Source organism: Protomyctophum parallelum (genome assembly GCF_964188405.1).
Source record: "Protomyctophum parallelum genome assembly, chromosome: 2".
Taxonomy (NCBI): domain Eukaryota; kingdom Metazoa; phylum Chordata; class Actinopteri; order Myctophiformes; family Myctophidae; genus Protomyctophum; species Protomyctophum parallelum.
Genome location: NC_139699.1, coordinates 47,109,168 through 47,136,445, shown reverse-complemented (window position 1 = coordinate 47,136,445; position 27,278 = coordinate 47,109,168). Strand labels below are relative to the sequence as shown.

General features: G+C 44.8%; 1 protein-coding gene across 1 annotated transcript in view; it reads right to left on the bottom strand.

Annotated features, from left to right (window-relative positions):
• The window catches only part of brsk2b (BR serine/threonine kinase 2b), a gene marked incomplete at its 3' end in the record, with an annotated part of 137,228 nt that extends 134,231 nt beyond the window's left edge, over positions 1-2,997 (bottom strand). The window contains exon 1 of the mRNA XM_083759332.1: positions 2,884-2,997. Within this exon, the coding sequence (XP_083615458.1) occupies positions 2,884-2,977 (94 nt within the window). The 5' untranslated portion in view covers positions 2,978-2,997. The remainder of the gene's footprint in view (positions 1-2,883) is intronic.
• Between the last annotated feature and the right edge of the window lie 24,281 nt (positions 2,998-27,278).

The window sequence follows — 27,278 nt, the reverse complement described above, 5'->3', positions numbered from 1 at the left end:
ACTATAAAACGAAGACTACCTTTTTTCCACCGACGAAAACTAAATGAAAACTACGCAATGATGACTGAAACTAAGATACTGACAATTTCGTCTAAAGACTAAAATCTTAGGAAGGGACTATAGTGGACAAGAGATCCACTGTATAACTCATTTTAGTTGCATGCTGAAAATAGCCGATCTACAAGCTTGTGGGCTTGTAGATCGGCTGTTTTCAGCAAGTCATTACGACGGCATCAAGGCCCGCCGAAATACATTCTGTTCGACTAAATCAACTGTAGATTTAGTCGCCAAAGAATCTCATGACATTTAGTCGACTAAAACTGGACTAAACACTAAAACATTCCAGGGGCGACTAACTGAAAACTATTCAAGAGACTATATGACTGGCCCAGGCCGTAGCGTAACGGTCTGGGCACCGGACTGGTGATCCAGTCGCGGTGTGCCGCGGGTTCGACTCCCGGACCCGACACGGCCTTTACCGCATGTCATCCCCCCATCTCTCTCCCGTTTCCTGTCAGCCTACTATCTGTCCCTTAAAAAATCAATAAAAGGCGTAAGCCGCAAAAAAATATCTTAAAAAAAAAAAAAAAAGAGACTATATGACTAAACCTAAAATCGAAATTTTGCTGCCAAAAACAACACTGCCTCAGACATTCTAAAGGATAAAGTGCCCATTGCATCCGTCCGCCCACAGGAATAGTACGGGAGGATGAATTGCGGCAACGAGGGAGGAAGGTTCTGATTGGGTCCGCCATGCCGTCAGAACAGATGTTGGTTAATCTAACCTTACCCATGCAGGTAATTGAGCCAATCTCAGCAGCTCCTCAGGCCAATCACAGAGAGAGAGAGAGAGAGAGAGAGAGAGAGAGAGAGAGAGAGGAGGGGTGGGCGGGGGGGTCCCCTCTCATTCTGCATGCGAATAAACCTCCCTCTAAACGTATATGGTAGAAATAGATGCACATCAAAGACATATATACAGTATAGGCCTATCAGATAGGCAGACATGATGTGCATGTTGCATACATTACAAATCCATAAACTGTACATGCACACAAACACATCACCACCCTGCATGACACAGACAAAACACACACACAGTCACACACACACACACACACACACACACACACACACACACACACACACACACACAGCAGTGTTTATCCTGAGTCAGTGGAGGTGGTGATGACATATGGGCATCCCTCCATGTAGCTTGTAGCCTATATGCAACGCAGCACTGAAGCTTTCAACACAATGATAACAGCTATCAACAGCTCAATGCGCGCGTGCACGCGCACACACACACACACACACACACACACACACACACACACACACACACACACACACACACACACACACGTACGTCTATATCTTCTTTCCCTCACAGAGGCATTAAGCACTTCAAGGTTCAGCTAAGTTTCAGGAGGAGTGCGGAGACGGGCAGTAAGGCCATCGCACCGGGCAACCAGGCCATCGCACCGGGCAGTCAGACCATCGCACCGGGCAGTCAGACCATCGCACCGGGCAGTCAGACCATCGCACCGGGCAGTCAGACCATCGCACCGGGCAGTCAGGCCATCGCACCAGGCAGTCAGACCATCGCACCGGGCAGTCAGACCATCGCACCAGGCAGCCAGGCCATCGCACCGGCTATGGGGTTGTGGTGTGAGGCATGAGGGTCACTCACTGGGCCTCTTAAAAGGCACCATTGGCCAAAAGAACAACATGACAGATAATATAGAGCACAGTGGTGGCACTATATGGATGTCTAATGTCATACACTCTGTGGCCTACATACATTGTGTTCCAATGGTTTGTGTGTGTTTGAGAGAGAGAGAGAGAGAGAGAGAGAGAGAGAGAGAGAGAGCATAATGTCAGTGTATTTGCTATAATGCTAACTAACTGTGGGACTCATAGTGCGACTGCTGAGACAACAAGCATTAGGCCAGATAGCACCCAGCCCTAGTGCTGTAACAGTGCAGCAGCATCATCATCGTGTCGCTATGTAATGCCCTGCCTAGTTTTGCAGAGCAGGTTGTTACAGCACAAGTAGCGACCTATCGAATTGTGAGACTCCAGGTGTCGCTGTTTTTGCTCTATCAGGGAAATTCGGTGGTGGTGGCATCTGTGGCCAAAAGCTGCCGTGTTTTATATTTCAGTCAGGTATAAACGGACATAAATGGCTCTCTTTTCTCTCTCCTTCTTCTATTTCGGCCGGGGGGGGGGGGGGGGGGGGGCATTAGAGATGCGATGCCCAAAACTACGTTTTATAACAACCCAGGCAAAAAGCACCACCACTCACTCTCCACTGTTATCACACAATTCGACAGGTCACTACATTTAGTGTAACACAAGAGTGGGGCCGTGTGTGTTCACAACAGTAGGCTATATGGATGCTGCTGCAACACAATCATCATAATATAGGCACCAATGAAGAAACGGGGGGGGGGGATCACACAGACAAGACGCCAACATTACAGATCCATTTATCTAGCGTCTCTCTATCTCTCTCTCTTTCTCTCTCTCTCTCTCTCTCTCTCTCTGCCTGACGACAGGGATTAAAGGGACATGATCATCATCATCATCATCATAGCAACATGTCATATCACACCACCATCATCCCCTGCAGCTTCACCGAGCCGCATACAGTATACATATACAACCCGCAACGACCACCAACCCCTGGCGTTCCTCTGTAACGACTAACCCCCGCACTGGGAGGTAGAGAGAGAGATTATGACTTTGCAATGTGGTTAAAAAAGGCAATAGATAATTATGCATCCATCCATGACAAAGTAGCAGCGCAGTGTTTTGTGTCGGTGCAGGTTATAGGTAACCCCGGCGGGACGTATAATGCACTATACGGCATCTTTCACTAACCTGTCTGTCCTTTCCCCAGCGTCTTCTCCAGGCGATACGGTCCCACATAGTTGGCGTAATGACCGCCGTTGTCCTTGCCGCCGGACGATGACATGTTTTTGCGCGTAATGGTTGAGCCAGAACAACTTAAAATGGGATATCAAATCGTTTTGTTCAGGCTATACACAACACGGCAGCGGTACGTCGGTGCTGCTCCTCCTCGATCGGCGTTGCGTTGATCCGTGTGTGTGTGTGTGTGTGTGTGTGTGTGTGTGTGTGTGTGTGTGTGTGTGTGTGTGTGTGAAAACTGCCGTTCCCTCAGATCTGCACGCCTTCAGTTCTCCAGTCCCAATCCCTCGTGTTGTTCTTCTCCTCCTCCGTGGTCTTACTTACAACCCCTCAACCCTCAAAGAAGTGCCTTTTTGAATGTGGTGAACATCATGGTGTTCTTTGCGTCCAGCCCGACGTGGAGGAGAGGAGAGGAGAGGAGAGGCGCACAGCAGCAGCAGGGAGGCAGCCCGTCGGGCCAAAATCTGATGGGACAGCATTTACTGCTGATCTGACTGACGCTCCTCCAACACCAACCCACCAATACAGGCGCATGGGGTACTTTTTTTTGCCTTACAGTGAGTCGGCTGGCTGCTGCAATTAAAGGCACGGTTTTCTCTGTCTCTGAGGCACGCACGCGATCACGGCATCACGCACCGTGATACACGTCACACGCACGCGCGCACACGCGCACACACACACACACACACACACACACACACACACACACACACACACACACACACACACACACACAGAGAGAGAGAGAGAGAGAGAGAGAGAGAGAGAGATAGATAGAGTAGACAGTCATATTTACTTAAAATAGTAAATACCTTTGGTAAACCAGCCTCGATCGGTCCATCCCTGTTCCGAAGGCCACGTACCAAATACAAAATAAATCACACCTGTGTGAAGTGAGGGGCGCTCTTATCATCTTACAACATGATGATGTAAAACAAGCACTGAGACAAAACAAACATTAAATTATCTGTATTGTCAATGGCGTTTTTTTTAAACTAAAAACAAACCTGTATATGATGGGCCCCTCAAAAAAGAAGAAAAGAAAAGTCACACTCGTGTGAATTGAGGGGCGCTCCCTTATCAACATACATACACATTCCGTGCTCAGCCAATCAAATCATTTCTGTCGTATACAGTCACAGACAAAGCTTAGCCCTCTGTCCCAGACTCCCTGCCTTGCTCCTCTGCAGTGTTGTTTTCGTCGACTAAAACTTAGACGAAAAATGTTCGTCAAATACCTTTTTTCACTGACGAAAACTAAATGGAAATGAAAACTAAGCTATGGTGACTAAAACTAAGACTAAATGTATACTGGCAATTTCGTCAACAGACAAAAATGTTAGGAAGGGACTAGTGGACAGATCCAAGTCATTTTACACTTGGTTACATGCTGAAAATAGCAGATCTGCTATTTTCAGCAAGTGTAAAATTACGACGCCAAAATACATTTAAAAATACAATAAAATACAATCAACACGGCCCGGACGGTTAGCTCAACCGTTTGGGTTCCACTCCCGATCCCGACAGCCTTTGTCTTCCCCCTGCATCTCTCTCCCATTTCAGTCAGTCTACTTTCAACCTATCAATAAAGGCAGAAAAAGCTAAAAATAGTAATCTTTGAAATACAATAAATACACATGTAGGCCTACATACATACAGTATACATACATACAGTCAGGCGTTCTTGGCATGAAAAAGTTTGAGAACAACTGTTTAGAAGACATTTGTAGAATTGTAGTGGAGAGATAAGGGATATTCTGCACTAATTCGTCTTAAAAGCGCCACATTTTGCAACAGATGTAGCCCCAGGGCATGCTCTAATGATATAGCTAAGGCCCCCCCGAGCCAGCGACCTTCGGGGTCGCCACAGTGTAAAGACGTATAGATGACGTCAGATGAAGATTTTTCTGGTCTGCTCCATATGATGATAGGTATATGATCCAGTCTTCTCCATGTATGGCTATATCCTGCAGGTTGATGAGGTCAGTGTCGTGATCTTCATATATGGAGATCCAGGTGATGATAGTCAGCTCCACATATAAATGGAGATCCGTGTGCTGTATACCAACTTGGTTTCATTTGCAAGTGTGACTCGTTTCGGTTGGACTGACAACCATATATGGAGATCTTTACAGTCCATGATCTTTACAGTCCATGATGTCACGTGATGTTACGAGGCGTGACCATATGTGACTAAATGTGACTGAGGGACTGCCATTGGATTTTTTTTTAATTTTCGTTTTTTTCATGACATATGCAAGCAGGGAACCATAGCTTCAAATTGACATATTGGTTGTTCAGTTTGACCCACCAGTTTTGGAGATATGGCTTATAGAGTAAAAGATTGTTGAGAAAACAGGCTTGAAAGGTTCACTTCTGTGGACTCTAACATTACACCTAGCTTCATGTTTAAGCATTTATTTCATATTTACATGTCGATTTCAGCTCTGACACTTATTTCAGATATGCTCTAGTATGTGAAAAGTCTGCCTGTGCTATTAACCCATTTTGGAAAAAAGTTTTTCTAGTAAATTAATGAATAAAGCAGAGAAAACATTTACGTGAGATTTTCATTGTGGCTACGCATGTAGGATGAGGTTAAAAATGAAAGGGTCTGGACATGATATTTGAGGATCGTTTTCATGAAAGTCATATAGCCAAGCCAACCACAGTTAACCCCTTTTTTTATTGAATTTGAATTATTGCCCCCAGGAAGGATTTTGTTCATTCCTAGACCCAGATTGCAATAGGAACACAACATATTTTATTCCCCATACTAATAATAGGGGCAGCATGATGTAAGTGTTTGAAACAAAGTTGTAATATTTTACTGTCTTTGGGGAAGTTTTGAGGGAAATGGTGATTGTGTTATTGTTGTTGATGATGATGATGATGATGATGATGATGATGATATTGATGACTGGTGGGAGGAATCAACAGGCTCAGTTTATGTATTCATGATTTGCTACCACAAATGAAACAACGTAATGTAATAATGACATTTTACAGATCTTTATACAGCATGGGACAAAGGGGCGGCGAAAACATAATCCTCAGCCCAGGCCGTTGGCCAACATGAATCACACATGAATCTCAATCTAGGTTTAGGTTTAGGTTTATTTATTTAGCACATAGTATAAAAAAATTGACGATACATATACAAAGAACAAAAATACAATGCAAGGAAAGGAAGAAGCCAGCTGGCTATCCCCCCCCCCCCCCCCCCCCCCCCCCCCAAGGTATTTCCATGGCAAACAAGGAGAAACAAATCAATTGATGCTGCAACTATACCCCTAGTACAAAAATGATTAGCAAGGACAATGTCCAATATAGCTGACATATCATGATGATTACAGAGTATGTTGGGAGACTCAAACAATCCCACCGTCATACAGGCTGTCATTTGGTGCTGATCAGTCCAGCAGTTTGCACAAATTGCTCCAGACATAGAGACAGATATACGCACGCATGCACGCATGCAGTGACGCACGCACGCACGCACTGACATGCATAACCAGACATACATAGCTGCTGTGGACACCCCCTCACCCGTGTCCCATTCAAAGTTTAAATTGGTTTGGTTGTGAATGAGTGCTCCAAAAGAAAGCCATTGGCATGACCTCTGCTAAGAGCAGCGATCCACCAAAATATTAACTTTATTTATATACAGTAGCACCTTTCTAGGCATGAGCCACAAAGTGCTGCGCAGGAATAATAACAAGAAAATTCACAATAGAAACAATAGAAAAAATAAGGAAAGTAACATGATCTATCATAATGAACGTAATAAACAAGAAATAACCAAACATCAAGCAAATCAAGATAACACAACATAAGTAAAAAGGCAGGGGGAAACAAAAAACGGTTATTTAAAGGAATGCTTTTAGAAACAAATGGGTTTTTAATAGGGATTTAAAATGTGTAAGGGAGTCAGTGAGGCGAATTATTTCTGGAAGCAGCTTGCCCTTGCCTGCAGACCTCAGGCTGCGAGGAGAGTCGTGACAAGGGCAAGACCTCTTTGAGCCTTACGGGAGAATTCCATATTACTAGAAGGCTTTCTTACCTTTATTTGTAGTTGTTACGTCCCCACCAAAGAGGTCCAGGTGTTATTTTGTGCAAAAGTGCATTATTGGCTATTTCCTCTACCATATAAGCCCTCAATGGGGGTTCGGTTTTTGTGCTAATTCACTTATTTACATCGAAATAAGTTTTGAAGTGCATGTGCCGCTTGGTATACTATTTACAATATGAATGAGATGATACAGTATATTTAAAGAAAATAGATTTCTGAGCGATGGAAATAAGCGAATTAGCACAAAACCCCAAAGCGCAATTCAATGCAATTCAAGGTAATGCATTGAGGGCTTATGTTAGGGGAAATAGACAATAATGCGCTTTTGCACAAAATAACACCTGGACCTCTTTGGTGGGGACGTAACTATACAAATAAAGGTAAGAAAGCCTTAATTCTAGCATGGAATTCTCCTTTAAAAGAGATAACATTTTTTTTTTTAAATCAATTCTACAGGTGACCGGAAGCCAATGAAGCGACATCAATACAGGGGTGATATGATCACACTTTTTGGTGTTGGTTAAAAGCCTAGCGACGGCATTTTGCACTAATTGCAAGCGAGATAATCATTTCTGGGTTAAAACTGAATAGAGAGCGGTACAGTGATCAAGACGGGACGTGATAAACGCGTGAATGACCTTTTCTAAATCGGCACTATAGACAGGAAAGACAAGTTGACAAAATACATAGTCTGTCTTATACAATAGACAAAACCCAATTCTGTCTCAGATAGATGCGTGTCCCTTCTACATCCCTTTACAGATAGCGAACATCATCATGGAATCAGAGTCGAGAACCAGGGTAGCATTCCAAACTTTACTGTCCTCTTCTTAATATCCAATAATGGTTAATTTGTAAAACTGAAATAAACATGATAAAGTCTTGATCAGAAAACATACTTCAACACAAAAGTATAATCAATTACAGCATAAAATAACCTGTGCATGTTGACAAAAAGCTACTGTAGTCTAGCATAATGACAAAAGCTACATTAGCTTAGCTTAGTATTTTTTACACACTTGTACCAAATACAGAAATGCAATTGTAGAATTAAACACTGAAAACTTACAAGCAAAGGCTTTTCCAAGGCACAACAGAAGAAAAAGGGGAGAGGAGCTCTGCCTCTGTGTCTCACAAGAACAAACTGAAAACTGCATGAGCCTACAAACTAATTAGGGATTTCAGGTGTGCTGGAATTGGAAACAATTGAGCTGAGCTAACACATCTGAAATTACTAAACACTAATTACTGGCTCTGTTACAGCAACCGCCTCTAGGAGGTGCAAAAGAGTCGTTTTTAGAAGGGCACATAAAGTGTGCCATGACACTCCCCGCTTGGTATGAATCAGATACCACTATAACAAACTGAAATCACAAAAAACCTTCACACAGTGTAAAGACTACAACATATTAGTCCTTGGTTGACATCAAACAAACTGTCTCTGAAACAGGTCTGAAAAATGTCCTGATTGTCCCATTTATTGTGACCCTGACCTTTCTGACTCGTCCGTCGCTGCCAGCCAGTGCCTTGGTCACAAGGGCCATGGGCCATTTGTTGCGCTTGGCCTCTCCTTCAGGTTATGACGTTCCTCTTGTCATTTGCTCTGAAGTGTTGCCAGGTATTTACGCTTCCATCCGTTCCAGAAGGCGTCGTCAAGATGCTGCACCTGCCGCCATTGCTGCCTGTGTAGGTCCAATTCCTTGAAGTCGCCTGGAGGGGCACGGAGGGTGCAGACCTTTTGAGTGAGGAGCATGGTTGGTGTCAACAAGAAAGGTGAATCTGTGGCGGTTGAGATAGGAAGAGGCCTTGAATTGACAATTCCTCTGACCTCTGCCACCAGGGTGGACCACACATCTATGTGTGGGTTGATGAGGTCAAACCTCTCCTCTTCCAGCGATGGCCAAGTAGTAATGCTTAACAGAGCTGCTGGTACAGAGCGAGTGGAAAGGTCTGTAGAGTTGCGACTCGAAGAGACGTAATGCCACTGTGCTGTGCTTGAGATATTTCTGATGAGCTGCAAACTGTTGCTGTCATCCATGAACATCTCTCTGTGCATGATGTCCAAAAAGGGTCTATCTTCAATAGACAATCCAACTTTGTCATCGTTCACTGACTTTTCAAAGATTGCATGTCTGCTGTCGTAGATGGAGGTGTCGCATGCTAGCGAAGCGTCAGGCGGAGGCTTGATGCTGAACTTCTCCTTGACACAGATCTGGTTGGGAAGTGCAGCAAGAAGAGAAGGACGTCCGTTGTCGAGTACATGGGTGCGGTAAGTACTTACAGCTGAAGACTTGTGCTCTGATTCTAGGCAGACATTTCCGACCACAACCCAACCCAGGTCGAGTCTCTGTGCGTAGGGGGTGTTGCCTGTTCCATTCCGTTGCTCCCGTACTTTGTGGACCTGGAGTATGTCGCGACCCAGGAGTAGAAGAATTGGAGCTTTAGGGTCCAGAGGAGGAATGCAATGAGCAATGGGCCTTAGGTGTGTATGCCACTGCGCTGCCTCTGGAGTTGGTATTTCTGCCCTGACATCTGGCATATTGTTGCACTCGATCAGAGTTGGCAGTTTCACCTTAGTCACTCCATCCAAGGACTCCACAATGAAACCTGTGGTCCTTCTCCCTGTGGTCTCTGATACACCTGCACAAGTGCGAAGGGTGTAAGCTGAGTTTTCTCCCTTGATGTTCAGCAGGTCGAAGAACTCGGTTCTGGCAAGTGATTGGTTGCTTTGCTCATCCAGGATTACATAGAGCCTGATTGCTTTGTGTGGCTGACTCTCTGGATAAACCTTGGCAAGGCAGATCTTGGAGCATGATCTTTTATTCCTACCATCTCCACAGACCTTAGTACACTTTGAAGTGACATCTGGTTGCAGTGTTACAGCTTCTCTCTCCCCGCTATGCTCGGTTGAGGTTGTAGGGGGTGGTCCAGGATGCAAAGCTGTGACGTGAGTGTCACTTTTACATTCAAAACATTTGATAGCTGCCCTACAGTTTCTGGCCAGATGAGTGGTTGTAGCACAGCATCTGAAGCATATGCCGTTTTCCCTTAAGAACATCTTACGCTCCTCGAGAGGCTTGTTCCTAAACCCCTTGCAGTGCTTGAGAGGATGGGGCTTCTTATGAATTGGGCATTGCTTGTTGACATCCAAATCACTTGAATTGCTCTCGTCATCTGACTGCGTCTGACTCACAGTATCTGACGAGACCTCGGTCTTGTGGGCATAGACTGAGCTTTTCGCCTGACTCTTGGCTGGCTGCTCAGGTTTTGGCACACTTTGGTTTCCTGATGAAAGAGCAAAGCTTGGATCATTGCGTGCTCGGGCCTCTCTGCAGATGAAGTCACAGAAGTAAGAGAATGGCGGAAAGGTAACACGATGAACAGTTTTGTATTGGGAACCTTGACCCATCCACTTCTCTTGAAGACTGTAAGGTAACTTGTCTACGATAGGTGCAACACCACGGGGGGTGTCAAGATAGTTGAGCCCAGGTAAGTAACCTTCACATTTCGCAGACTCCATCTCCTGTAGAAGATCTCCTAGCTCCCGAAGTTTTGAGGGTTCTTTGATATTGATCTTCGGAAAGCTGTCGAGTCTGTCAAATAGAGATCTTTCAACAACCTCTGGAGCGCCATAGCAGTCTTCCAGGCGCTCCCAAGCCTTCCTTAAGCCTGTAGCAGGATCGCCTAAATGCACGGCTCGAATCCGCCTCACATGATGTGCAGACTGTTCTCCCAACCACTTTGACATCACATCTAGCTGCTCACTAGCCGAAAGGTGCAAACCCTCTGTGGCGTTCAAGAAAGATGACTTCCATGTCCAATAGCTCTCCGGACGATCATCAAACCTGAAGAGTCCTGAGTTGACAAGCTCACGTCGTGCTAAGTATCTAGCGATGTCACTCATACCAGAGTCTCCACTTGATGGCTGTGGTGAAGACTGAATAGGTGTGGGAGAGAATGGCAGCGCTTGGATGTTGCGATGACTCACTGGCGTTTGTCTCTCTGGTTTTGGCCTCTGTGATTGCTGAGTTGCACCATCGTTGCCATTGTTATCGAGCTTCCCGTATTGTGCAGCTCGAGCAGCAGAGCGATGCTGCCTTGTTGGCGTTGCAGGTGTGAGATCATGAATGATGGGCTCCAACGGTGGTCCATATGGCTCAACACCTGCAGGGGTTATTACTTCTAGCTGGGCCTGTTGTTGAACATAATTGTTAACGCGTTCAGAGACAACACGCTCAGAGACAGCTTGTACTGAATGCTTCTCTTCATATTCACTTTTTCCTGCTTCTTCCAGCGAAGCATATTCACTTTTTGCTGCTTCCTCTAGCACTTCTGTTTCTGCAATGGCTGCAGCCACATCGCCTTCTTGTTGAAGAATTGCAATATCTGCTTCCATCCGAGCCTTTTCGATCATGAGATTCGCTTGCTTCTTAATGAATTCGGTCCTGGCCCGTGCTGCCTCAAGCTTGGCACGAGCCTTAGTGGCGGCTGTGCTAGCTGTTGAACTCCTTGCTGAAGCGGAGGCTATGGACCTTGTCTTTAATGTTTGCTCCGTTGAGCCTTCACCTGAATGCCTTTTCTCTGACATCATGTAAAGCCTATGCCGTCTTGGCGTTCGAAGTGTTAAGATGAGCGAGGATTACTTGGGTTGAAGCTTTCTTTCCTTTTGTTTTAGTGTCCGTGGGAAAGCTGCTTTTTTACTATTCTGTCTCAGATAGATGCGTGTCCCTTCTACATCCCTTTACAGATAGCGAACATCATCATGGAATCAGAGTCGAGAACCAGGGTAGCATTCCAAACTTTACTGTCCTCTTCTTAATATCCAATAATGGTTAATTTGTAAAACTGAAATAAACATGATAAAGTCTTGATCAGAAAACATACTTCAACACAAAAGTATAATCAATTACAGCATAAAATAACCTGTGCATGTTGACAAAAAGCTACTGTAGTCTAGCATAATGACAAAAGCTACATTAGCTTAGCTTAGTATTTTTTACACACTTGTACCAAATACAGAAATGCAATTGTAGAATTAAACACTGAAAACTTACAAGCAAAGGCTTTTCCAAGGCACAACAGAAGAAAAAGGGGAGAGGAGCTCTGCCTCTGTGTCTCACAAGAACAAACTGAAAACTGCATGAGCCTACAAACTAATTAGGGATTTCAGGTGTGCTGGAATTGGAAACAATTGAGCTGAGCTAACACATCTGAAATTACTAAACACTAATTACTGGCTCTGTTACAGCAACCGCCTCTAGGAGGTGCAAAAGAGTCGTTTTTAGAAGGGCACATAAAGTGTGCCATGACACAATACATTATCAAATGTGTCTTGGTTGCCAATTACCTGCATGACTAATACAAAACATATCCAATTTAGTTTTTAGTTAAATGATTATTTAATATTGTAGCATCCTGACCAGAGGAAGGAGGACTACGTCTTCAGCCACCATGCCTCAGAATGCACACCTGCAGTTTTGGGTTATTAATTATTGTTCTATAGACTATTATTGTGCTATTATTGGTATCGCTACTGGGAATGCATTATGTGGGGATTAATGTGTCATGTAATTTCATGCAGTCCTTTTTATTCACTGATGTTGTATGTCTGTTTGTCTGTTTGTGTTGTGATATGTTACTGTCGTAGCAAAAATAGCCGATCTACAAGCTCAAAACGCGTCGCAGCGTGACGCGTTTTGAGCTTGTAGATCGGCTAATTTTGCTATATTCGAATTGAAATCTTACATTTTTGCTATTTTTGAATTGGAATCCTGAAAATGAACATATTTATGTAATTTCAAATGCCTTTTAATTATACTTGTGTTGAAGCATTGAGAATACTAATTTAGACTGAAGTAATTAAAGCGGGTCATGTTTGCATGTCGTGGAATTGTAACAGCTGAAATCAATATTATATCAGTATTCTGACATTAACCTGAGGGCCAGCACATTAAGTGATGGTGGGGGCTGCATGTGGCCCCCGGGCCGCCAGTTGCCCACCCCTGTTCTTTCTTTTTTTAATATATTTTTTATCCCACAATTTTGTAACCCATTTTTCACCCCTGTGTCAATCATCTAATGTGATCCTGGGCTCTACACATACCCTCCACCAACCTAGTCCCCATATATGGGGGACAAGGGGAGAGCAACGGACTTGAACTCATGCTTCCTTCATGCCTGAGTGTCCAAGTTGCTCCTTTACACCTGACAGGGGGGAGTTTCCCTGGTTGGACGTAGCGCGTGGAAGGAACACGTTATTCCAACCAGTTCCTTTCCCCTCCATCAGGCGCCCCGGCTGGCCAGGGGGAGGCAGTTTAGTGACCAGGATTACTGTATGTTTTTTGTGAGGGTACCTACTACCTACCCTAGGGGACACGGGGAGAGCTGCATGCAAACTCCATACAGAAAGGCCCTTTCGCCAACCCCCGCCTTCGGGTATGGGCACTGATGACACGGAGGAGGAAACACGCCGCCAGTACCCACAGCGTCCCGAGCGGGAATCGAACCCAGGACCTTCTAGCTGTGAGGCGACAGCACTACCAACTGTGCCACCGTGCCCCGCCCACCCCTGTTCTAGGTGATGATGGTTATCACCACCGCTGTCCGCCGCGGCCGTTACTTCAAGCCTTGACTTGCTAAAAGAGTAATTCCCCTACACCCACCCCACGGTAATGCAGATTTGTACTGAGCAATCACTGGGTGAGTGGGTGCAGCTGGGTCAAGGATCTCTCCAAATAACAGAGGCCCAGGGATGTGCAGTGCACACATCACATAGACATCAAAGGGGGCTTCAAGCCCCTGCCCTTTTACCCGTCTGTAAAACTTCTGCCCTTTCCAGACCACTAATGCAGCATTTATATTAGGGCTGTCAATCGATTAAAATATTTAATCTGATTAATCGCATGATTGTCCATAGTTAACTGTGATTAATCGCAAATTAATCGCATATTTTTTATCCGTTCTAAATATACCTTAAATCAGTGGTTTTCAAGATTTTTCATATTAAGGTCCATTATTTATTCTGCATTTGAGCCACGGACTACCATTTGATGACATTTAGCCTTCCAGACCCAAACTAAAGAACTGCATTGATGTTGGCCAATGGTACCATTACGAGAGATAACAGGCCATGTTGATCAAAATAACATGTTTTCTAAGTTTTCTAATTGTGTAGACTTAAATTAACTTAAGTAATGCAGCTGTTTAACAATTATTCAACTCTTCAGTGTAAAATTGCCATGCGTCTCTCAACCATTCTGTCAAACTTCACAGTGCGTTAATCGCGCGTTAAAATAAATAGTGTCGTTAAAAGGATTGTGAGTTAACTAGTTAATAGTGCGTTAACTTTGACAGCCCTAATTTATATACTACATGATGAAAGAAATGCAAATGCCACTCCTTTCCAAGCCACACAGGTTTGCTCCAATGGTGTTTTCTTTTATTTAAAACACCACGACGTTTCGGCCGCAAGCCGGCCTTCATCATTGATTGATTGATTGAAATATTTATTAACAGTTTGCAGAATTACAGTACATTTCAAGCACAAACTCAATACAAAGACTGTTAAGTCTTTGTATTAACTGTGAGTGGACGACCCAATTAAGCATTACACTTGTTTACAACAGGGTCCACCTTGTTCAATTCATCAAAACATTTAGAGACGTACAAATAGACACTTCTATGTAGTTAAAGAACAGAGCAGGAATTCATCATAAAGGAAGCAAAAAGGGAAAAGAAACATATACAGTGAGGGGAAAAAGGGGGGGGGGGGATTCAGATTTTACGGGGGCCAGTTTCGAATTGCAGCCGTCCGTAGGTGCCCTTTGAGAGCGGTCTTGAAGGAGTCAAGGGATTCACATGTCTTAATGACTGTTGGTAGGGCGTTCCACATTTTGGTGGCATACAGGTAGGAGCGAAAATAATTGAGTCCCTTGTTTGTGCCGAATCTGGGTTGTACCTGGTTTGTTGCACTCCCTCTGTTGTTGTGGGTGTGGACTTCGTTTACATTAAGGAAATATTTAGGTACATGGGTATCTTGGTGGTGTATCGAATCTTGTGGACCAGACCCATTGCAAGATGCTTTACTCTGTTGTCGACCCTAAGCCATCCCAGCCTGTCAAAGTGGGCAGGGGTGAGGTGATAGTATAGTTAGTATGTGACAACCTCCCTTTTATCTGGGTCGTCACGTCACGTGACTGACGTTGACTGGGTAGGTCATTTACAAACACCAATGAGTGACATAAATATGACAATAAGTATGAGTAACCACCACAACAAGAAAGTTAACAGTACAACAACAAAAAAACAAAAAAACTGTTACGAAAACGTACTGGTTTTGGGTTTGTTACAGACTGATTCAATACTTTTTATATTTTATAAATACTTTTAAATACATTTGAGATTTTGTTTTAGTTTTTAATTGTTTTAACCCATTTTGCGCGGGAACCCATTTAGGTGTTAGCATTACGTTGTGCTTTAGCTCGTAGCGAGCCACCGAGTGGCGTGCTACGAGCTTGTAGGTCTGCTATTTTTGAAAAATCAAAGAGCGACTGACATAGAAGACATTTTTAGAATCTGATCTCAGGTCAGAATGGGTTAAGATTGTTTATTGAATAGACATGAAGTAGGAAGGCTTGGATGGCCCGGGGCGGGGGATGCCATTCGAGGTGCTGGCGTGAACATCTAAGGGCATCACTACACAAGAGCGTGTAGCGTGCGGCTTAGATAGTCAGGGGCACGAATGACATCGGGAGGTGCCGGCGTGATCATCTCTAAGGTCATCACCACACGCAAGCGTGCGGCGTGTGGCTTAGATGGTCAAGAGCACGGGACGTGGGCGATGGTGGGATTGAGGGGTTTGAGGGGTTGTGGACCCAGATACTTTGGCTTGGGGGGGTCGAGGCGAGCGCCGTGCGAAATGTGTAGAAAGAAACCCCTCTGGAACCTGCAGAGAAGATGGAGGTATAAGAGAAAAGGGGAGGGAGGGTGGGTTACTGGAAACTATGCACGCCGCCGTTTTTCAAACTTGTGTTTAAGTGCCCATAGGGTGATCGTGGAGGTAGGAGTGGTCGGCCTGGTTGGAGGTGGGTGAGTGGTTGGCACGGGTGGCACAGGGTGGAGTTGACGGTGGCAGGAGGGTGGTGATTGGTTGTCTTTTGCTTGGTCAAACCTCCCGGACATCAGTTGTTCCAACTCCATTTAAGGCAGCATTCAGGAGAATTGCTTTTTTCCCCCCGAAGTCTCCTGAACCTGAACGTAGCAATTTGCGTTGAACACATTTGTTTAGAAATCCATGCATGTCGTATACACACACCGCATCTCCACTATAGCTAAAGAGTGCAGGGTTGCGCCCTGAAAATAGCTGATCTACAAGCTCTCAACGTGTCGCAGAGTGACACGTTGTGAGCTTGTAGATCTGCTATATTCGCTGTTGTTGTCCAAAAGTGGACTGACTAGAACGATGCTTGGGGAGCCATAAGTGGACACTTAGGCCCACACTTTATAGGCTCAGACACTCAAGTCACAAATAGCTCTTCATCACCTCAGCAAAGGAGCTAATGTCAGCGTTCCACCTCCGACGGACACAGCAGGCAAAAGCCTCCCAACTGCCATGCCAAGACAAGACACTGTAACACTGGCTCAATCTATACTCAGAGTGCTACTATGATAGTCGATAACAAAGTCCAAAACCACCCTGGTTCTGCACATAATTAACACTGGGGAGTCTCTGTCCATTCATCCATGGCTATGGGCGGCGGTGGTTTTAGGGGTAGAGTGGCTGGATGGTGACCGCAAGGTTGCCAGTTCGAACCCTGTGGGCTCCCCCAGAGTTATACTGTCCCCGGGCCAAAAGAGTCGCAGCAGAGCCGAAGGTGCGTGGAGGAACGGAGCACTGCACCCTGAAGGCGGTACAGCGTCGGGCACAGTCGGACTAACGCGTGCCCCCCTATCCTGGGAATTGGCCAAAGGATGGAATTCACAGCATGCCTTGTTTGTTGTTATTCTGTAGACATGTTATTTGTTACTGCCATTACTAACCGGAGTAATGGCAGTTAAAGGACCACTTCACCACTTTTCAACCTATCTTCATATAGTAGGTCCTCACAAATAATCATGAAGAAATGGCGAAAGAAAATTCTACTCTGTCTGTGTCCCATGGGAGGGCTGTGGGCAGTTCAGAAACCGTCTTCCAGTGAGATCATCGATGGGGAATACAAGCTAATAGAAACTGCAGGCTTACTAGTCCTGAAAAGTTGCAATGCGAAAATGGAAGCCATCGCTTTCACGATAATGAAAATCTAAACCATTTTTGTAAAAGAAATCTTGTTTAAAAACATAATCTGCCTAATGATGATGTGACTGGAAGACGGTTTCTAAACTGCCCACAGCCCTCCTATGAGACACAGACTGAGTAGAAAAAAACCGTGCCATTTTATCATGATTATTAGTGAGGACCTATTATATGAAGATAGGTTGAAAAGTGGTGAAGTGGTCCTTTAAACACGCCCCCCCTTTCCCCCTTATAGTGAGTTGGTTTTGTGTGCTCGATGCATGCAGTGTGAGTGAGTGTTTCATGTGAAAAGTCGAAAAGTCGTTGTCATGGCGCTACTCCATCCATCCGATGAGAAAACCACTGCTTCCAATTAGAACGCTGAGATTTACATTTGAAGTGCCTCCCTCCGGCGTACTCATTACAAGGCAACAGACTACCCCAAGACAGACTAAAAGCACATGCGCAAATAGCACTAGGGGTCTGATCGTTGAATCGAGGTCGAGGTGACAGCAGAGGATGAGAGGATTTCACACCCATAATGTCCAAGTCCAACTTGTTCTCTCAACGTCTATAGCAAATATAAACCTGCAGCCTATACAATAAAACTGTTGGCTGTTGTAGTGAACGTGGTATGTTTTGAGACTAATGCAGGAATATAAAAAGTCTATACAGTAACTCTATAGTCTAGGCATACTTTATTTTGTTTTCTCATCAAACAGGTATATACATTCAACTTTTTCTTTTTTTACGTTAGGCCTACTTGTACGATTTCAACATTCACGAGCGTCTAAATAAGTAATAATTCCTAATAAGTATAATCCAGTGTGTGTGTGTGCGTGTGCGTGTGCGTGTGCGTGGTTGTACACAGGCGGTGCAGGGTGGGCAGGCTCGGGGTGTTAAACATGTAACACATACTGGGGGCACTTTCACTTGATTAAACCAGCGGTTGGTCCCCCTCACTCCGTGGTGACGAAAACCATCTATCCATATATACCCGACAACAAAAGGATCTGACCTATAGGCACCCACTCTGCTGTGGCAGATGGGCCCCCAATCCCTCTCTCCCCTCCTCCTCCTCCTCCTCCTCCTCCTCCTCCCTCTCCCCCTGACACTCCCTATATGGCTTCCATAACAAAGAAAAAAAGGGAGAAAAGGTATAGCGCTGTCGTGCTGGTGGGGGGGACTTGGTGGTGGATCACATTCACAAGAGGGGCTTCATGGCAGAAAGTATACTATCCTGATAATGAATGTTGCCTCCTCTCATCTTCATCATCATCGATATATCACGGTGTTGTAGCGGGTTGGTGGGTGGCTGACCTCAAACCTCAAATCAATCACACGCTTTCACTTAAACTGATGTCACTGTGTGGCATCCGTCTCCCCAAGTCCCAACACGCCAGCCAGCCAGCCAGCCAGCCAGCTCATGATCTGCCTCCTTTGATTGGTTGAGAGGGGGCTGAGGCTGTTTGACAGCAGAGAGAGGAAGGGGCTGTGTGTGCAACAGCTGCTGTATACTGTAGACCCATAATCATAATCATCTATCTATTGGTATAATCCTTTGGTGCCGTCAGTGTTGTTTTTGGCAGCAACATTTTGATTTTATAGTTTTAGTCTTGGGTCTTCCCAATAGTTTTCATTTAGTTTTATAGTCATTTGACTTGAGTCACCCCGGAATGTTTTAGTTTTAGTCTAGTTTTAGTCGACTAAATGTCATGTGATATTAGTCGACTAAAATCTACGGTTGATTTAGTCGACTAAAATGCATTTTGGCGGGCCTTGATGCCGTCGTATAATGGTTGATTTTACACTTGCTAAAAAATAGCCGATCTACAAGCTCACAGCGAAAGATCCAGACCCACACCACAGGAACGCGTGCCCAGGGGGCTGGCCCGGTTCCGGCGAGCCGCCCTTGCGTCCGAAATGGTTGAGAAATGACAAAGTGACCGTGTGGGGGTCCCCAGGGGGTCCCTCTACGGTACTGTACTGTACTATCCAAAATCATCATATATACAGTTCATGTGTGTGTGTGTGTGTGTGTGTGTGTGTGTTAGGCTGCGCAACAGTGACACTTGGTGGTGAAAAACAACCAAACGCTATTGTAATGCTGGGATACAGCCAGGGACCCAGACCCAGGGACGGACATAGCTGTCTATAGGAGTGGTTGCACCACTCAAAAAGTGTATGCTGAACCTTCCCCTCCCACACCACACTTGTCTAGAACAACAGAGCTGCACAACTCCCTCCCTCCATCATAATGAGAAGTGTCATTTAGGAAGCCATTAGCACCAGGCAAACACAGGCTAAATCTGTGTTTCATGAACCATTAAGGCAACACACACGCGCGCACGCACGCACAGCGTGAAAGCACATTATTTGCATGTATTTAAACAGGCAATGCACATTTCATTAGCACTGTTGGAAGAAGTATAAGACATAAATATTGCAGGAGAGGAGAGGAGAGGTATTCAGTTTTGGAATACGGTCTTTATATAGCCACAGTCTATTTTTTTATTAGTCAGCTCTATTGAGGCTGTCTTGCCAGTAGAGCAGGTTAATTCAAGCGTGCGCGAGCGCGACGCACGCACACACACACACACACACACACACACACACACACACACACACACACACACACACACACACACACACACACGCGTGTGTGTACAGAGAAAGAGAGACATACTGTATTTTGAAAGAAAAAGAAAGATATGTGCTCATGTAAATACTATCAGAACTCTCAACTCTCAAAGAGAGAGAATATATTCCAGTCCGGTAATGCACGTAAATAAGACTTCATCTTCTACCCTGTGATTGGTTCCGTTCTATCCATCCAATGAGGAGCAGGTCATTTACACAGTGAGAGGGCTCAGCTGTGTGTCCAGTGCACAGGTTTTGGTTTGTTTGGGGTAAGTGTTATTAATTCTCTCCAAAATCCTTACTAGTATGACGTGACCTGTCCAACCGCAACACTTCATGTAATAATGGTTCATTTATTTTTATGAGTGAACAACAAATCCAGCCGCCTGCGAACATTGATTTGTTTACGACTACGAGACATTAGTGTAGCGAACCAGGCTGGATAAAGAGGTTGAAGGCCGACTGATGATGTGAAGTTTCTTTAATAGATCAACGTGAAAACTAAAAACAAGACACAAACATATAATCAACACAGGCAGACACATCCAATAATATGAGGCATTCATTATAAACAAATATGTTTACAAATAACCAATAAAAAGGTACATATCAAACCATAATACCATATAAACAAAAATAAAAAGGTAGGCCTACATATCAAACCATAATACCACATGAGCAAAATACCAACTAAACAAAATCCCACAACAATATGACACAAACCAATAACCATAAAAATTGACATTCACCTTGTTCCCTCTCCAGCTAGGTGCTAACTTGGTACCAGGTGTCCCAATATCATGATTTCACTCGACCATGTCATTCTCCAGGAAAGTCACTAAAACCAATAAATCAATAATTAGAATCTGGAAGTTCCATTTCCATTCCATTTGTTATTTTATTTGTCTGCACTCACTTGATCTGTTTGGTGTTCCATTTCATCTTGTTGGTACGGACTGGCTAAGAAAATCGGCCCTGGCATCTGTGATGGTCACCCTATGACGTCATTATGTCAAAACCACGCACAAAAATGTTGACATTTCCCATTACTTTTGGACATATAGTTTTACGATTTAAATAACAGTGCAAATAGTGTTCTAAATGTATATAAAATGAAACATATCATTGTGTTATATAGTTGTATTTTGAATATTGCTTGTCAAACGTTAAAGGACTATTTAATCTGATTGGTATAGCTCTGCATGGTTGCTGCTTCTGATTAGTTATTAACTTTACTAGACCAATTTAAAATAGTATTAGATGTTTTTCGTTAATACTAACTTATGCTAATTATTACTGAACCATTTTAGATGTTTATATTTCACCAACAGGCATGATATGCATTTATAGGCATAATAGGCCAGTGGCCACCGCCGACTCCATTTTGCGCAGTACGGCGCAATCACAGCTCAGTCCATTTTAATATTATAGCGCTCTATAATCAAATCATCTACTTGTATTCATTAATACTACAGCTTCATCATACTCCACAGAGAAACAAAACAACAGTCAACAACTGCCTGCTGACTTCATCCAGTCAGCAAGCACCATACTCCCACTGAGCATAGCTTTACGCATAATCATCAATTACATCAAATAGCCTATAAATAAGGCAAACTGAATAGTTACTCTTTCACACGCAGACAAAGAGGCAAGAGCATGGAGCAGCAGCCAAAAACAAACACTGTAACGCACACACCATCATTGCACTGCGTATACGCAGCATGTAATTAAATGCAGGCTCCTGCAGGCTCATTCCCAGCCGGGCCAGCCCCCTCCTGATCAGCGACAACTTCACCAACATTAGGCCGCCTACCTGCTTCGGGGCCGGGCTCGGGGTCCTCGGGGATAACAACAATGCGCGGTGGTGGTCGTGGAACCTGCGGCGCCGCTGCTAGTGCTAGCCGGCTCCTGGGCAGCTTCGTCGCCGACAACAAGCTGCTGCTGGGCAGCCTGGGTTGCAAACATCTTGGTTCATTTGAAACATTTTCCTGCATCCGCCTCGAGACCCTTTCTCTTCTTCGCCCGTGCTTTCTCCGCACCACCCTTTACCGTCTTTTTTTTATCCATAATGTCAGTTTAATGTCACCTTTTTATTCACTTTTTATTCCGCTGTGTAACCAGTAACTCTTCCTTCAACGCGCCAGACTTTTTTGAATTAGTATACGTCAGAGTAAAATGGAGCAAGCCACTTTAGGCTTCAGCGGCCGAGGGGGAATACAGGCCGCTCCACCACCCCTCCACCAATGTTACAATCACTTCAACCCCCCTATGAGATAATGGACAGAGTGGACTGGGCCGGCCCAATCGGTGTTTTTTTCTTTTCTTTTCCTGCGTTTGGGCCGGCCCTACCTTGCGCGGCCCTTCTGGCAAATGCCAGAATTGCCAGACCGCCCAGTCCGGGCCTGGCTTAGCTTTCAATGATCATGGTTTGAAGCACATGAGGAGCAAACCTTTTCTCTGTGACTGTCTGAAAGCAAGGCAGGCGGTGATGATGATGAGGGGAGGGCGGTTCATGTTGGCTGGATTTTTCAATTCCACCGTACGGTGTGGTGCTCGATTCGGTCGGCACACATGATCGATCGACGGAATGAATGCACATTGATTTGATTGTAAAACGGATCTTCAAAATCCAGCCCCTAAGGTATATACAAATCACACCAGTGTGAAGTGAGGGGCGCTTTAATCATTGTACATCATCAAGAATGCTGGTCCCTTATTGGCCAAGGTCTCCCGCCGACATACCCAGGCCAGACGATTTGCACCTCAGACACATATGGCTTAAATTATCCATTCATTGTCAATGTCATTTTTAATGACACAAACATTAAACACTCCCCCCCCCCCCCCCAAAGAAACACCTCAAAACACGCGTGCACACAAACTCATGCACACGCAAACGTAGCTTAATGCCCAATAAAATAGCAGTAAGTTAAGGAAATCAATAGAACTGTACCGTGGTAGTATAGTAGTATATCGTGACAATGACAGATAATAATTGGATGTTCCGTTAACCTGACAAGCATTGAAGTGTGAGGTATTTGACTAGACTGGTGTTCTAAGTGAAGACAGGGAACCAGGATGTTAAAGGACCTGTCATTCCCAGACATAACATAGCATGGTTCACTGCACCCCCCCCCCCCCCCCCCCTTTCCTCCCCCAATCCAAACTTTTAAGTTTAAACCCATTTTTGGGGATTTACATTAAGCAAGAACAAAAAAGCATGGGAAGACATCACATAAAAAGCATTTATCATGAAACATGCGTAAGCTAAGAACGTAACAGTGGAATATCTATATAATGAAACTATACATATAAACTATACATAATACTATACTATGCTATACATATGTAATATGACGTGCTATGACTACATACAATGTGATTATAGTGCTGTCTACATAACATGCTATAAGTCTGTATCAAATGCTATTTAAGGGGGTAGGGTAAGTGCTATGGGCCATGATGGAGTCTGAAAAGGTGGGTTTTCAGATACTTTAGCTATTGAAAAATAGCAAACCTACAAGCTCATAGCGCGGCACCAAGTGCTGCGCTACAAGCTTGTAGGTCTGCTTTTTTTTTTTTTATCGTATAAATGTGGCGCAAATATTACAATATAATTATTCTTTCATTTTTAACTCAAATCTTTGCTTCTGGAGGAACAACATATTTTCAGGTGGGGGGTCGGCGGCCAATTACATATATTGTTGGGGGTTCTTGACATGAAAATGTCAAGAGAACCATGCACTGATAGAAACATTTCAGAAAACTGTCAGGATTTAGAAGACATTTGTAGAATCGTCGTCAGGTCTAAATGGGTTAACATACAGTATGGTATTTGTTCGTTAATCCACTTTACGTACAGAGATTAAAATAGGGTGCATTTTGCATCCCAAAACGCAGTTTATAGTTAAGGGACGCAATACAATACTTCATTGTCCCTTCATAGTCTAGTAATCGGTCGGTTTGATCATAGTCCATCAATACTTTGTTAGTTGATTAGTAGTAGCGATTGTGAAATCAACATTTGAATTGTCGAGTTATCAACCTCACAACCCTGAAAAGGCTGGTCTCTGTATGATTGTATATGCATGCATCAAACACAATTTTACCTTTTTTGTATTAAATCAATATTAATCAACTAATTCCTATATGACTTAGTGTAAGAATGTCTTTAAACAAGGACAGCCCTACAGAGTACATGAATGAATGAATGAATGAATGAATGAATGAATGAATGAAGACCGTAAACGAGAGTCGTGCAGACACAATACAAACAGATCGTTATACTCGGACGGTGTTGCGTTACTTGCAGTACTATAACAGTCGGTGACGGTTCCATGTGAGTGACATTGAGTCATGGTGCCTCTGAAGGGATGGATGTCTGAAACATGGCAGCGGCTGCATAACTCTGACGTCTCTGGCAGCGAGACAGATGACATCCTCTCTGACTGTGGAGGGAGGGGGGGGGGGGGGGGGGGGGAGAGGAGGCTCCCCCGCCCACCGCACTGAGCCGGTGTCCTCACTAAAGTGTGTGTCCTCTGTGCTAATGAAAGCTCTCCTTGGGAAATACAGTTCTTCTCCGTTCTTCTGTGCTTTGTGGGGGGAAAAGAGCAGGGAGGACGAAGAGGGCCAGTGAGGACACAAGCTGTGCTGTGGGGCGAAGAAGCCTCTTGTTTGACTTTTACACTGCTTTCGCTCCCGTACATGTTGTTATATTGTTATTATTATTATGAGCAGTGAACACAGGCAGCAGATTCATGCTGCTCTTATCGCCAGCTCGCCCAGCGTTGCCGGGGTTATTTATACGCTGACAACGCAATGCATCGGTCAGCGTGTTATGGGGGCGGGATACCCACAGCACTGGCCAGGTTATAGTGTGTGTGTGTGTGTGTGTGTGAGAGAGAGAGAGAGAGAGAGAGAGAAAAGGCCTAAACCCCTCACTTCCCCTCTCTCTCTCTCCCCCTCTCATTCTCTGTCTACATCCCTCCCCCTTTCCAGTCCAGACAGACAACTTGAACTTTGCAGAATAGATGACGATGAGAATGATAATAATCGTCATCATCATCATCATCATCATCATCATCATCATCGTCATCTTTTAGTATCTGCTACTGGACAAATAACAGACACTATAGATCCAGTCAAAGATGCCGTGCTCTCTCTGTCTGAATTCCCACAAAGCTCAGATCAGACGAGAGGACCCACCGATGTCATGTAAACTTGATGGAAGCGGAGAACAAATAAAAAAACACAACACTATGCCTAAACCCGCACCTAGAAGGCCCCGACCAGACCGAGGTCATGTAAACTTCATGATCAACAGCAACAGCTGCCCCCGCACCCCCCCCGCCACCCACTCTCACAACGACCTCAGATCAGACGAGAGGACCCACCGATGTCATGTAAACTTGATGGAAGCGGAGAAACAAACAAATAAAAAACACAACGCTATGCCCAAACCCGCTGCCAGCCAGCCAGCCAACAGCGCTGCGTCGGCCTCCATGAACACTAAAGGGAAGACGCAAGCCTCACAACCATAGAGTATTAAAAGGATAGAGACTGAACTGGCGTGAAGCTCCGCCCCCTCCGCTATTCATGTCAGTGGAAGTTGCTCAGTGGCGGTTTGAAGCCGCCGGAGGGACCGTCTATTTCCGCCTTTTTGGGCGCATTGCCGCATTTGACCTCCAAAATTTGTCCTCCAAAATTTGTTGCGCTTCAACATTGGAGTGCCTAGCTGGCCCCTTGCTCACAACGCGTCTCCTCTTCGGATTCCAGCGACAGCAGCAGCAGCGAGGAAGACGAGGCTCCCAAGAAGACGCCTTCACAAAAAGCAGCGCCTAAAACTACCTCGTCCACGCCCACTCTTCCCAAGCCGCCTCCCAAAGATTCATCAGACAGCAGTGAGGAGGAGATAAAGCTGGTGATCAAACGTCCAAACGTGGGGCGGGGCTTAATTTGGAGCCGGGCCCCCGACGCTATGGGGTGCCCCGACGCCGTCTGCCAGGGGTCGCGGGGTCCGGGGTAACGTCAGAGGTGTCGGTGACGCCGTAGAGAGGGGTAGGGTTGGAGGGAGAGACGGCATCAGGACCCGAGGTAGGGGGAGGAGGGGCGCGGGGAGAGGCCGAGATCATGTAAACGTCACGATCAACTACTAGGATCAACAGCAGCAGCAGCCGTCCTACCGGACCGATTCCCTCACCAACGAATCTGTAGTCCTGCAGGTTTGTATCCCAGTTACTCGGCTGCTATTCATGGGGATAATTTTCATGAATCGATTAATCTCTTAACCTCGCCTCACCCAAACGCACATCTAAAGAAGATGTGATGTTTGTGACTAAATGTCATCCGTCGTGTTCTTTAACATAGAATCCAGATGAGAGCGTCCCCCAAATGGGACTACAGCACCATGTCCCTGCTAGCTGCCCCCGCCAGTGGGAGAGTCCATTGCTTTTAAGGTAAGTCTGGTGGCTATGGTGTGGGAGGGAACGCACTACTTCATAATTTGATATCTTGGTTATTCTAGACTTGATTATCAGTTGTCATGGTTATTCTAATCTGTGTGTGTGTGTGTGTGTGTGTGTGTGTGTGTGTGTGTGTGTGTGTGTGTGTGTGTGTGTGTGTGTGTGTGTGTGTGTGTGTGTGTGTGTGTGTGTGTGTGTGTTTTTTTGCAGAATTACAGTACATTTCAAGCACAAACTCAATACAAAGACTGTTAACTGTGAGTGGACGACCCAATTAAGCATTACACTTGTTTACAACAGGGTCCACCATGTTCAATTCATCAAAACATTTAGAGACGTACAAATAGACACTTCTATATAGTTAAAGAACAGAACAGGAATTCATCATAAAGGAAGCAAAAAGGGAAAAGAAACATATACTGTACTGTGTGTGTGTGTGTGTGTGTGTGTGTGTGTGTGTGTGTGTGTGTGTGTGTGTGTGTGTGTGTGTGTGTGTGTGTGTGTGTGTGTGTGTGTGTGTGTGTGTGTGTGCTCTATAGCACTTGGTACCTTCCCCCACTCAATCAAGAGGATCACCAGTACTGCAGGAGAGCCAGGTGCAACACAATCATTAAACACAATACCCAATCAGCTGTGTAGTAGTGCATGCCCGTTTGTTCCTCTTTAGTCTATAGGGCACGGGCTGCCCCGTGACAGTACCTTTTAGCCTTGGAAGCGTGGAACAAATGATGACATATACTAAATTATAAATCATTGATTACACTATATAACACACTAATATTACCATATCTGACATATTGCGTGGAGGTGTGGGGAAACACCTATAGAAGCAACCTACAGCCTCTAATTATAATGCAAAAAAGAGCATTAAGAATAGTACATAAGGTAGGCTACTATAATC